The sequence below is a fragment of the Trachemys scripta genome, chromosome 2 (genome assembly GCF_013100865.1).
Source record: "Trachemys scripta elegans isolate TJP31775 chromosome 2, CAS_Tse_1.0, whole genome shotgun sequence".
NCBI classification, from domain to species: domain Eukaryota; kingdom Metazoa; phylum Chordata; order Testudines; family Emydidae; genus Trachemys; species Trachemys scripta.
The window spans coordinates 267,206,902-267,221,459 of record NC_048299.1 but is presented as its reverse complement, the minus strand read 5'-3'; the positions used below and the strand labels follow the sequence as shown (position 1 = coordinate 267,221,459).

The window sequence follows — 14,558 nt, the reverse complement described above, 5'->3', positions numbered from 1 at the left end:
TTTGTGCTGTCTTGACCTGAGAATTTAGGAAATACAGACACCCCCCGACTTACGCAATCGTTCCATTCTGGAAAGCCTTACGTAACTCGAATTTTGCGTAAGTCGGAAACGTATACCTGTACGTTACGCAAAAATTTCCGCAAATTGAAAATCCTATTTCTGGCTTATGGAACTTTTTCCGTAAATGCAACTTTGCGTAAGTCTGGTCTTGCGTCTGTAATATAATTAAAATAATCAACCTAGAAACTTTCAGATAGAATCACCTTCAGTCATACTTTCAACAGAACGTTCGCTGATCCTGAGATACGAAATGATGCACTACATAACAGTAATTCTGCATGCCCACATGTTGCTATGATTTTCAGCCAATGGAATTGATCATTCTTATAACACTTTGTAGTTGCTTAAACAGGTGAACAATGTTGAGTTTTAGGTCCCAATATTGTGATATTATAAAAATGGTTTTGCTAAATCTAATCTGAATAGAAATATTTTGGGGATATTATTGACATTTTGATGACTTTTAAAAAATTTGAACATTCCCCTGAATGGTCTGTGTTAATACAGCACCTAGCACAATGGGGTTCTGATCTAGGATGAGCTGCTACATTAATACTCATTAATAATAGTTTAAAAACTGACCAGTCTAATATTACTGCCCAAGCCAAGAGAAATGCCAAATTTACAGAGCATAAATGGTGAAAAGCAAATTCCATTTTAATGATCTAAGGTTTTATCAAGAGGTAAAAATTAGGACAAGATTTTAATTTTGTATATGATTCTTTATAATATTGTGTCGGATTTCTGTAATTAATAAAAGGACAGAAAACCTAGGCTAAATAAACCCCCCCCATCATACAGAAACACAGAAGTAAGAGAATAGGCCAAGAATGATCAATGCCTTTTTACTCTTCTCATCTGCCCCTGCCTGTTCACCCTCCACCCTCAGCCCCACGTTACAGTTACAAGGAACTAATGGTGTGGGACGTACCCATCTGATCCTAAACTCCTGCTCAGCACCCCAGAGGATGGTTAAAAAACCACTCATGCTCCCTATATATAAATCACACTGCAAGAAAATCAATCTTAATAGAATCAAAAAACCTTTAACTGTTAGTTCTAGAAGACTGACAGAGGCTGTCGTGCTGCTATTCAGTGCCTGACCCCGCAAAGACTCATGTCCTCATGGAGTCCATGCCTAACTGTTGGCAGGATCCGTTTTTCACTTTTCTAGACAACTGAACTATCAGTGGAGGTTCAGTACCTACCTTTTTTGAGATACACAGTCACTTCATCCTTCTCTTGGTTCCTCACTTTAAGCAGGCAGCTAAGATTAGCAATGCTAGTGGCAGCAGAATTTCCCATAACACCTTTCATCTGAGACAGACAGAGACACTATAAAGGTGCTTTAATTCATAGCAGGGAAAATACAGTCTATTCACGCTTATGAGGATGATGAATTAGTATATACTGGTCATAGTTGCCACAACTCCCTGGGGCCGTCTAGTTCTGCTGTTTGATCACAATTCCATCAGATCAGGGCATGATTCTTTGATGCTACTCCACCGTATTAACAACGGCGGCGTAGTTTCGTAAACAATGAGTTGCCAAAAGAAAGTGGCAAAATGCCATCTAGCTCAAGACCCTGGAGTGGAGGAATGGACAAAGATCTGACAACTAACACGATTATCTGTTTCACTGTTAGCATAGCCTAGATCGGGGTAGGCAACCTATGGCACGTGTGCCAAAGGTGGCACACGAGCTGATTTTCAGTGGCACTCACACTGCCTGGTCCTGGCCACCAGTCCTGGGGGGGAGAGAGGCTCTGCATTTTAATTTAATTTTAAATGAAGCTTCTTAAACATTTTAAAAACCTTATTTACTTTACATACCACAATAGTTTAGTATCTGAGGGGTAGCCGTGTTAGTCTTAGCCGTGATAGTGAATACCCACTTCGTCAGACGCATGTCTGACGAAGTGGGTATTCACCCATGAAAGCTTATGCTCCCATACGTCTGTTAATCTATAAGGTGCCACAGGGCTCTTTGTCACTTTTCACAATAGTTTAGTTATATATTATAGACTTATAGAAAGAGACCTTCTAAAAACGTTAATATGTATGACTGGCACGCGAAACCTTAAATTAGAGTGAAGAAATAAAGACTCGGCACACCACTTCTGAAAGGTTGCTGACCCCTGGTCTAGATCTTTGAAGAATGGGAGTTTGTGAATGGTGATTTGGTTGGAGTTGTAGCAGATCAGCACAGGGGAGGCAAACATCTTCTAGGAAAGACCAATATAGGCGGCAGTCCCAGCAAATTTAGGATTAGCTTTCTTATTTCACATGCCATAAGGGCAGGCAGTGCTGGGGATTTGGAACCTGGATTGCTGTGTTTTATTCCTGATTCTACCACTGACACACTGTGACACTCTGGACATGTTAATTCATCTCACTGTCTGTCTTACTGTTACTCTAATGCAATACGGGGGGGATGCTATTCACGGCAGGGATGCAGGAATTAGAGAGCACTATGCCATGTCCAAAATGTTCAAAAGTGACTAATGATTTTGGGTACCTCCATTTTAGGGTGCTCAAATCAATACTCCTTAAAGGGGCCTGATTTCTAGTGGGTGTTTGTCCAGCACTTTCTAAAAATCAAGCCTCTTTAAGGTGTCACAACTAAATACAGAGGCGCTCAAAAATCACTTTTGGAAAACCTTCAGTCTCATTTCTTTGCTAACCCACCAGCACTTCACCATTACCATATTAGAACACAATGTCTAAACAGTCAGGAAACTCCCTGGCATTCTGACAATGGGTTCTCATACTGGCTCTCAGGTATTGTCTGTGCTACGCGTTTTAAAGAAGTGTCATTGTTTACCAGTCCAGAAGTGGTACAGTTGAAGTTGGTTTCAGCAGCACTGTACAGTTCACACAACACCTCAGAACCCAGAGCAGATACTATGACAAATCCACATGACTCATCCGTCTCACAGTCTGAAAGCATGAAAGAAATGTAAAGGTTCACCATTTCGTTTACACAACACCACGTTTCCAGCTGGCTGATAGCTGTGTCTTCTGTATACACATGGACTCCTCCTACTGGATTTGAACCATAGCCCTCAGCCATATTACAAATTGCACCAATTTAATTAAAACAGGTTTTGAAATCAGTTTATACCAATTTAACTAAACTACTGCAAAACCCTGTTTGGACCCTCTTAAATCACTTTAAACTTAGCTTATATCGAGTTATCTTCATTGGGTCAGGAAGCTCCTGGAGCTAAATTGACATAAGCCAGGTACAAATTGATTTAAGTCTCCACACAGGTTTTGCAGCAGTTCAGCTAAATCGGTTTAAAATCACACCTTTAGTGCAATTTGTAAAAGAAACAGGAATTTCCAGATTGGATCAGACCCCCATGTCTACCTAGTCAAGTAGTCCATCTCCGACAGTGGCCGGTTCCAGCTGCTGCAGAGGAAGATGCAAGAAACCCAGCAGTAGGCAGATATGGGATAACTTGCTCCAGCCTCCCAGGGATACAGACCAGGTTTTAGTTACTCATGACTGAGTTGGAGGACAAACTATCTTGATTGAGACTAGGTATATAATGTAATGAACATGGCTTGTAAGAGTACTGCGGCCTTTGCTCAAGAAACCAAAGCTGGTCAAAGGATTCCTGGCCAACTATTTCTCTATTGAATTTAGCCCCTTTTTCTTTCTCCACTTAGTGCCTGCCAAGAGACTTGTGCAAGACTGTTACTGGAAGTTGTTCAATGAACATTTTGTGCATAGTGTGTGGCAGCCGTGAATGGTTTGGCACAAATATTTTTTCAATAGTCAGAATTCCCTATCCGAGCTGTGTGACTAGTCTCACCACACTTTCTGGGGCTGAAACACATGCCAAGTATTTTCAGACTAGGGTCCTTTTTGCTGCTCAGCCACCACCCACCTCCCTTTCTTTGCCTCTCCTCCTCACTGCTGCTCCTGCTGATGTTGTATTCACTTTCCTGCGTGATTTTAAAACACTCTCCTATCTCTTTCTGCCTTCTAACTCCCTCATTTCTGAACATAAAAGGGCCTGATCCAAAGGCCATTAAAATCAATGTAAAGATTCCCAGTTGGTTTCAATGGGCTTTGAATTAGCCCCAAAGTCAGTACACATGAGGTGGCCAAAGGACTACTCACAGTGCAAACACAGGTGATCGTGCATGAATATTAAAACTCACAATGTCCCTGTGAGGTAAACAAGGACTGTTTTTCCCTATTTTATAGGTACTTTACAGAGCCAATGTACAGAGAGGTGAGTGGTCTGATTTTCAGGAGTACTGAAAACCCATAGTGTCCAACCATAGTCAACAGGAATGATGGGTGTTTAGCATTTCTGAAAGTCAGACCATTGATGGCTTGTCCAAGGCCACATGGTAATTGAAAGCACATTCACAGACAGAGACGTCCTCTCTGATATGTGAGGAAGATCACCAAACACTGTAATCCTCTCACAGTGAATTTGCAGCTGAACTGCAAGGCAGACAATGCTAAGCTAAGGCAGAACAGTAAATTCAGTGCTTGAAGGCTGTCTTCTTTGGTGACCTCTACCGTAAATCACACAGATTTGCTGAGAGCTCTCCTTTACCTGAAATGCACTGCAAGAGCGCACTCTGAGGGTCTCCTTGGATGGTTTCCGAGCGAAGGATCCTAGCATCTTCTGTACTGTAGATCAGTTTGGATTCAGGAACTCTTTCAAATTTTCTGAGCACTAAAAGGCAGACAGCATGGTCAAGCCTCCTGCATGTTATTTCAATTGCTCCTCAGTTTCCAGAGAAACTCAACACAGACTTTACTTAAAAAAAAGAAAACTCAAGGTATGTAGGGGGAAGGATTCATTAGTTAAATGAACAACCAACATTAGTTTTCTGTGAAACAATCACAATTTTTTTTTAAAAATGTCTGAAACAAACTATTGCAGAACTCTCCTGTGAGGTATTAGATGCTCAAGACCAGGTCTCCATTTGGAGCAGAATGTAGTGTAGTACGAGGCCATAAATGGACAAGAAAGGTGACTTCTTGCTTTTCAATCTTCATGTTTACGCAAACTGTGAGCACTATTTGGGGATGAGCATTCATTTTACTGTTGGGCTGAGAAAAGAAAAGGGAGCCAAGGAGTTAAAGGATAAGGTTATTAATCTGACACATTGTGTGTAGGGAGGATCTGCAGCCACCCAATGTAAACTTTCACTGGTTGAGACAAACCTCAAACATACAGAGAAGAATGTAGCTCCCTTTGAGTGTAAGCTATTTGGGGTAAGGAGTGTGTCTCACCACACACAGTATCTAGCACCACGGGGCCTCAATCTGATTTGGAGCCTCTAGGAGTTACTGGAATATAATTAATAATAAGAATTAATTTAAATCTTGTTACAACTCTTTGTCTCCTTGGCATGTAAGCTTAGTTTCCTTTACAGATCAGTCAGTAAGGTCAAAGGGAGTTTAACTGAGTCCAAGTTAATTTAATGTGAGATTAATTTACAATATTGTGTGGGTCATATCTGAATGTTGTCCTTAGCATGCAACGGGGCCCATCAGAGAACCAGGCACCTTCCCTGTTGTTATTCTCTGATGTTAAAGAATACATCGAAAGAGGACTACATAAAAACGGCCATACTGGGTCAGACCAAAGGTCCATCTAGCCCAATATCCTGTCTTCCAACAGTGGCCAATGCCTGGTGCTTCAGGGGGAATGAACAGAACAGGAAACCATCAAGTGATCCATCCCCTGTTGCCCATTCCCAACTTCTGGCAAACAGAGGCTAGGGACACCATCCCTGTGCATCCTGGCAAATAGCCATTGATGGACCTATCCAGGTGCCTCCAGGAGAGAGATGTGCTTGCACTGTAAATCAGTGATTGCAGTCTAGAACAGTGCCAGTTAATCACTTTTCATAGCCAGAAATTCACTTTTGAATTGTTTTAAAAGGGGAAAAAAGAAAGCCCTGGATCGCATCCCTCCAAAGCTGGTAGTTTTTAGTTCATCAAAGTCAGATTTATTCCCAGGTAGATGGAAAAGTGAGAAATAAATGCTTCCTTTCTTTTCCTCCACCTGATCATGACCCTAAAATAAAACCTGATTGTTATATTTGTCCTTAAGAGGAGGAAAGGAAAACAAGACAATTTAATTAGTCATGCTGGACATATAACAACTCCAAATAATACAATCTTGTCATGGAAACAGAGTCCAAATCATTTTGCTGGACAAAGCCATTTTGCTAAAGCAAATATCCCAGAAATGGTCTCCAGTACAATAGCAAGTTCTGAAGCAATGCAAAACTGAATATGGAAATCTGTGTGGAATATCCTGACTTTCTTTGGTCGTTAGCAAAGATTCTATTACAATACAAGAATACTAGCTAAATGGAGAGAATGATGTTGAAGAAAAGTCATCAGAAGATTGGTAAAACCCTTGGATGGGGTGGATTGAAAAGTGCTGTTACTGATGTTTTTACTCATTTCTTGTGATGCAATGACATGAAACACAAAGGCAATGGAGCAAATTCTGCTCTCAGACACACCAATATAAATCTGAACTAAGTCCACTCCACTAAGGATTACAGAGTTACTACAGATTTACCTTAGCGTCACTAAGAGCAGAAATTGGACCAACATGCAAAGATTTGGAGAGAGCAGAAACTTCTCCTCTTGGTCTCTCCGGGAGTTCAGGGGATGAACTGAACCAGCAGCATCACCCAGTTGGCCTGACCACCCCCTCTCCTTGGCCGATCACCAACTGAGGGGAGGTTTCAGACTGACTGTCAATAGAGCCTCCCCTGGGTCTAACACAGCCAAAGCGACCAGGCATCCTGGGCTGGACTCAGCCCCTAGAGCTCTGCGCATGGAGTAGCTGCAAACTCAGCTCTCATTCCCTTGCACACCAGAGTGGAATAGCAAAGAAGAGATATTACACCAGGATCCAAGAGCAGAGCTTTTGCCCAGAGACGTCTGGATAAACCACAGAATAAAAGCAGAGGATCAATTTTTAAAACAATCATTTGTCCTCTTAAAGCAAAACAGCCAGCGCTAATTGACAACAAATGTTTGTTGTTGTCAAAGCTGAGTCAACAGGTGCTTTTGATAAAACCGTCATTTTCTGCTTGGAAAGAACAAAGAAGTAAGCCAAAAACGTAACACAAAAAAAATCCTGCACTTTAACTAGGTTGGGAAGAGGGTTGAAAGACAGGGGATTGGGGTGGGTAAGATGGGGGGAGAAAAGTTTTCCTTCTTAAAGCGCAATGCCAAAAACATTCCATGCATAACAGTTAATTCCTTCTATTCAAATGCACAAGCTGAATGAGTGTTGTCATTATGTCTGGTTTAAAAACAAAACAAAAAAATCTCAGATTTCAATTTTCAGGAAAAAGTCAAAATAAACTACTTTTTTTAGAATTTTGTTTGAAAATGTTCATTAAGATTTTTCATTTTTGGAAGATAATGTTTGAGGTTTTTTGAATGACTTTCCTTGGGGAGGGAACTTCCCATTTTCTTTAAAAACAAAAAAAAATTCCATAGGAAAAGGAAGAGATAAAAAAAAAACTTAGGGGGTAGTGGGACAAAAAACCTAGACACAATTTAATATATATTATTTTGTTTCATGAAAAATTTTGAAATAAAAAATGTTGAAAGCTGAAAATTTTATGTTTTTTTTCCAAAAATATATTTTCTATCAAAAAAACCCTGCATAATAAAAAATGTTCAACCAGCCCTAATGTTAATGAATTTGCTATTGGTTGTTCATCACTGGAGGGATGGAAATAGAACTCACAGCTGTGTGTCATAGGCCCTGTTCTGATAACTGTTTATGAAGATTCTTCAGCTCAAATGATAGGGGTTTGTACTCTTGGCGGAGGAAGATGTAGATTCCATCCGTGCTGTTGCTATACAATTCTGAGTGTCCCTGGTTTGCAACATAGTGACAGTGAGGACACCCTGGGTGGGCCCCGATTGTGTTATAATTTATCACTTTCTATTTTAAGAAGGAGATTTTTTTTTCCCCAGAAGAAAGATAGCTTAGAAAGAGAGAAGAGCTATTGGGTCAATCTTATCCACTCCTTTCCACTATCAATCTCCTCTCAAAGTAGGATCAGCCACCCCAGATTACACTGTTATATCCCATTCTACAATATAGTTAATGGAGCTGGTCAGGATGGAAAAAGTAAAAGCACCCACATTTTCGATTAAAAAAAAAATCAGAATTTTTTGAAATGCAAAATATTGTTTATTTTTTTTTAAATCAGCAAGTTCTAGACTGGCTCAGAAATCAAGAGAATTTTGTGAAAATTCCATGACATTTTTCCTAAAATTTAAAGTTTTGAAGCATCATTTTGAAATTTGAAAAAAATTAGACATCTCTCATAGCTGATAATGTGTAAGGCTAGGACGCATATCAGCTACTGGCCTCTAAGGGATGGAATCAGAACTGCTTAAGCAGCAGTGATTTTATCACGGTCTAGGTGTGGGAGGGTATTTCTACATCACAAAGAAAAACCTGCAGCACCCCGTCTGAGCCCAGGTCAGTTGACTCAGGCTTGCAGGGCTTGGGCTGCAGGGCTGAAAATAGCGCCACATTTCAGGAAAGATGTGGACAAAATTGGAGAAAGTCCAGAGAAGAGCAACAAAAATGATTAAAGGTCTAGAAAACATGGCCAATAAGCGAAGATTGAAAAAATTGGGTTTGTATAGTGGAGAGAAGAGAAGACAGAGGGGACATGAGAACAGATTTCAAGTACATAAAAGGTTGTTACAAGGAGGAGGGAGAAGAATTGTTTTTTTTAATCTCCGAAGTTAGGACAAGAAGCAATGGGCTTAAGTTGCAGCAATGGAGGTTTAGATTGGACATTAGGAAAAACTTCCTAACTGTCAGGGTGGTTAAGCACTGGAATAAATTGCCTAGGGAGGTTGTGGAATCTCCATCATTGGAAATTTTTAAGAGCAGGTTGGACAAATACCTGTTAGGGATGGTCTAGATCGGGGGGGGGAGGGGGCAACCTGTGGCTCCAGAGCCACATGCGGCTCTTCAGAAGTTAATATGCGGCTCCTTGTATTGGCACAGACGGGCTGGAGCTACAGGCGCCAACTTTCCAATGTGTCGGGGGGTGCTGACTGCTCAACTCCTGCTCTGCCACAGGCCCTGCCCCCACTCCACCGCTTCCCACCGCCTCCCCTGAGCCTGCCGTGCCCTCACTCCTTCCACTCCCTCCACAGAGCCTCCTGCACATCATGAAACAGCTGATCAGGAGGTGCGAGGAGGAAGAGTGAAGCGCTGATCGGCGGGGCTGCCGGTGAGCAGGAGGCACTGGGAGCGGGGTGGGGGAGCTGCTGATGTATTACTGTGGCTCTTTGGTAATATACATTGGTAAATTCTGGCTTCTTCTCAGACTCAGGTTGGCCACCCCTGGTCTAGATAATACTTAGTCCTGCCAGGAGTGCAGGGGACTGGACTAGATGACCTCTCGAGGTCCCTTCCAGTCCTATGTTTCTATGAAATTCTTCTGTCAATTCCTTCACTACTGAAAATCTTCAGTTCATACATCTTTCATTCAACACACACCAAAAATGTGTTACCAAATTACTGGTAGAAGACAATACCATGCCATCACTTTTTAAGTAGTGATCCTCATTAATTGTACCGTTGATAGCATGAGAAAGCCCAGAGTTACAGAATTATAGGCTGAACTGATCACTTTGGTTGAGGGGAAAATACAAGCTTTCTGGCTGAGGAACATGACTGCAAATGACCACAAACAAGTTTTGGGTTGTGTAATGGATTATTTCCTGTAGTTATTAACATCTCTTTATATACAGTATGATTAGCGTGTTGAAATGCTGCTTTTCCCTACCCTGTCTCTGAACTTTTAATGGATTGTCTCCTAGCTTTAACTTAGTGACACTCTGTTTTATTTCATTTTATGTTTGAGATTCCTATTCCACTGCTCTGGATGCTGGATACAATCTAATCTGTGGCCGTAGCTTAGTATCTTGGCAATAAAGCAACATTTAGAAATAACTTTTTAAAAATATCACTTAAAAATCTAATTATTAATCATTAAGGGACAGATTAAAATAACCTTACTCATGCTGGAGTCCAGGCCCCTGACTTACCTGGGATCACTCATGGAGTAAGGCACTATACAACATGAGCAAGGGTACCAAAATCTAATAACAAACAGCGACAATGTGTTCATTTGTCTAACACTACAGAGCAGGTCTTATGAGAACAACCATGAGTGCTGTTTACATTAGGAAATCCTTCGCTCTGCCCTGTTCCTGCTACGTTATATTGTAATGACTCCACCAGACAGAGAGCAAGAAATGATCAAACAATTTGTCAATTATCCAAGGGTACCTATGAACATACTTCACCCCCTTCCCTTTCAAAAATAATGTTTTCTCCAGTCTAGTAAATAAACCCACCAGCAAGGAGAAGAGCAGGCATGTAGGATGAGGAAGAGACCAGACTTATAGTTGAGTGAATTCCCATAACCTTTCAGACTCAGCTGTCCTTAGAAACCAGAATTTTGTTAAGGAGAAGTTACTTGCATAGGATCAAAGTGAGCACAATTATTTTTCTGATACCTACCTAGGCACTGGGAATCTGTCAATGGGTGGTCTGTTTCAGTCCAGTCCAGTGTCATTCCAAGACTATCAGCACAGAAGGATTTCTTGGTGATGGGATCAGCCTGGGAAGGTCTATACTGCCCATTTTCACTGCACTGTAAACCCTGCCTATTTCTCTGACAATCCATGATACCTGTCACATGAAAGGGAAGAGTTGGATCATTATGTATCTTGCAATCAGTGTATGAGTAGGAAAAAGGTATTCTAGAAGAAATGGATGCTTTACTGCCTGAAGGCGAGGGCTCTCGCATGTCAGTTACAGTGAGCATTTCACAGCTGCCGTTCCATCACTTTACATTATTTTTTATTGTTATTTGCATTGTGGTAGAGCCTAAGAGCTCTAGTCATGGACCATGTACAAACACAGAACAAAAACACAGTCCCTGCCACAGAGAGCTTACGGTGAGCCTATGGGTCGCTTAGGAGCCTACAGCACAGGCAAGTTCTTCAGAGAAGGAAGCATGTGCAGTGCCAACTACAATGGGAAGCTGAAATATCAAGAACAATAATAAGGAGTCACAAGCTCTCACCAAACCAATTTGGTTCTGTTATTTTTTTTATTCCCCTGTTCTTGGAGAACCAAGTCCTCCCAGATACTCCTAAATTATAAAGAGCTTTGCTTTATATTTGAAGATGCTTTCCCCAGTGCTAACTGGAGCTTTTAAGGATTCAGAAGTGATCAAAGGTCTCCTCTACTGCACAAAGGAACAAATCCGTAATGGCAGTCAGGATTCCACTCTTCTCCCCGTACCCAGCCCAGCAAATCCTCAGCACTTTTTTTTTTTTTTTTTTTTTTTTTTAAGAGACAGCACTCTACCAACAGCAAGCTAGAGGAGAAAGGGGAATAAATCCAAAGGCTTAAAATTTATCCCTATACAAAGGGCCAGCACTAGGCCAATGTGCTGCTGAATCCCACCTCCTACTTCAGAAAATGACTTAAGTGGGATTTAAGCAGTGCATACACTTTGCTCTGGTCCACTGCACTAGGAGGAAATTCACTTACAGAGGCAGGCCCATATATTTAAGAGTATGTTTTTTTTTATTAATTATTATTATTATTTATTATTATTCAGAAATTGGTATAGCCCAATTAACTAAGAGTATCAAAGAAATCCAGTAGCTTTTTAAAATGAGAAAGCAGTGTGCATTGATGTCTGAGATTGCAACTAACTTTTTCATTTATCATAAGCTGGCTAATGGTTGGATAAAGGGGTCATGCTTTAAGTGACAATAATGCACATATAAAACCCCCAGTTCATACACTCATAGAAAGTAATCTGTATTGAGAGAGAAGTTTGCCCAAAGGGCCAGTCTACATTAACATCAGTCTCCTCACATGTGTTTTGGGGAGTAACGCAGAAGGTGATACTAATGGAAAAAGGTATAAATGAGAAATATGCCCCCTTCCTTATCAATCCCAAAGAGCTACCTATATGAATAAAACCATGGGAGAAAATTCACCCTGGCATAACTCTTTGACTTCAATGGAGGTTCGAAACCAAACAGATACCAGCCAAAATGCAAGACGGTCACTCCTTCAACAATTCAACCCAAATACCTTCCTCCACGTTATCAACATACTTCTGTTCTCTAATTCCTCTCTTTTCTATGCAAGGGCTAATACTGAAAACAAACTAAGGGATTTAATCTGTCCATTCCTTTAGGCATTATTGCCTTTATTTTCATAGGTCTGTGAGCCAACAGACGCAATTCAGGTTGATTTTACTAGTATACAAATTAATAAGTATATTGATACCTGCCTTATGAGCACAAGTTGTGCTACAGAAGGGCACAGTTATCAAGGCAAGGTTTTAGTTAGGTCCTTAGAAATTTCAGTGAGGTGAGCTGAGGTAGGTGAGGTAATATCTTTTATTAGAGTAACTGCTGCTGGTGAGAGAGAGTAAGCCCAGACCTGAAGAAGAGCTCTGTGAAAGATCAAAAGCTCTCACCAAGTAGATACTGAATGACTTTCTTCCACAATGATAATCAGGGCACTTACAGTGATCAGCAATGAAAGCTCCAACGGAGATAGTAGTTTTTCCCACAGGACACCTGATGCAGGAGGAGCTTCCTGTCTGAAATTGATAGAACCCAGGAGGACACGGAATGCATTCGTCATTCTGAAAGTAGCTGCCTGAAGGACAAACAACTACAGAGGAAAAAACATTATTAGTTCTATGGAATTCAACTGAAACTTTACCATTTCAGACATCCATACCCATAGGTTCATAAGCAGAACACAGCTGCAGTAGACTTACCCTTGACTTCAATGGGTTTTGGAGCAAGACCTTGATGAGCACATGTGCACCTTAGGAGGGTTTACCAACATTGCCCCACTTTAAATGTTCACCTAAAGCCTCCAGTGACTGGAATCCAGGGAATCTAGACCAGGGTCCTAATTCAGATATGTGATAAATTCAGGACAGACAGCTGCAAGGAGGGGGTAAAAAACAGTCCCAGAAGGTTAAAGGCCCTCCTCCCTATCAACTGAGGAGGGGTGACTATAGGTCAGTCAGGTTCACCTGAGAAGAGGATTACCTGAGGTCAATTAGGACCAGCTGGGAGGGAGTTTCCTGAGGTCAATTAGGATCAGCTGATTCCAACTAAGGGCTGCCTAAGACCTTTTTAAACCCTCCCCTGATGAGAGAGAGGGAGGGAGAGAAGGAGTTATGCTGCCAGTAGGCGAGGAGCAGCAAGACAGCGAGACTCACCAGGAGGGGAAGCTGCACTTCCTCCCATAAGGGAGAAAAAACAAGCCCAAAAGACTGGCAGAGAGAAGGAACGGACTGCCCCTGTGCAGCCAAGAGGGACTGTTTTACCCAAGCCCATTTCGCCAAGGCTAAAAACAGCTGAGGCTGGTGAGGCAGAGAAGGTGCCTTGCCACAGATGGATCTAAAAGAAGACCCTCAAACCAGAGCACATCAGACTCTGATGAACCTGATTTCAAGGGGGAATGTTGAGGATCGGGTCCATCTGTGATAAGATACAACTGTGGGGGCAGATTACAAAATGCAACAAAGGCTTTAGACAATAATAGGAAAATTCACATTAACGGAAACTCTGAAAAACTCGGGGCAAAGCCACCATATGGTAATGCTTTCATTAAAAAATTCTGGTAATGAAATTGTTGGTAGGTAGTTCCAAGCAGGAAAGGAATTGTTGGATTAAAGACAACTAACTTATTGTATACACGACAACCACAACACAAAGATTTCCTCCCCATAGGGAGGAAAATACCTTTCTGAGTTCAGCATTTCAGAACAAACCAAGAGCAAGTTTTCCAGCTGACAGTCTGCATGTTAAGCAGATGACTAATTGTCTTCTGGGCAATCATGTAATACCATCCTTCCTTTCAGATCACTCAGATTAGTATCACCACCACAGACACATTTACCAGACAGTATGTTTACTTGCTATTTCACAGCTGCTTTCCAGATATAGATTTCCTTCAAAAACCTTCACGTGTATATTTTGGGACAATGATATGGTGCAAAATTTCAATTCTGTCAGCGTGTTGACAGCAATTTAAACCTGTACCAAAGAGTAACTCTAGTAGAACATTGGCCATTACCACTATAGTCCACAGGGTGGATGTGCTGTATTTGCGTTTAATCAGCCAACATGCTGCCTTGTGAATTAACTAATTTACTGAACTACCTCAGTGACAAATCAGAATGACAGATAGCCTAATAACAACCATCTTCCTTCATTCCTCTTCACATTTGTCATGTTCCAGTAGGAGAGTCTGGGATATCATGGGACTGGAGGATTCATTTCAATGGGCTCCAAAGCAGGCAAACCAGGCACAACACATATCAAAAATCAATTAAGGAAGTACAAAATCCTGGAAGAGACAGGGCACTCATCTCTCACGTATGTTCAGAACA

General features: G+C 41.3%; 1 protein-coding gene across 1 annotated transcript in view; it reads right to left on the bottom strand.

The window, feature by feature from the left end:
• TG (thyroglobulin) overlaps positions 1–14,558 on the bottom strand; it is a gene marked incomplete at its 3' end in the record, with an annotated part of 79,297 nt that overhangs the window by 23,210 nt on the left and 41,529 nt on the right. The window contains 5 exon segments of the mRNA XM_034759590.1: positions 1,269–1,377; positions 2,884–2,999; positions 4,640–4,762; positions 10,634–10,804; positions 12,671–12,820. Coding sequence (XP_034615481.1) covers positions 1,269–1,377; positions 2,884–2,999; positions 4,640–4,762; positions 10,634–10,804; positions 12,671–12,820 — 669 coding nt within the window.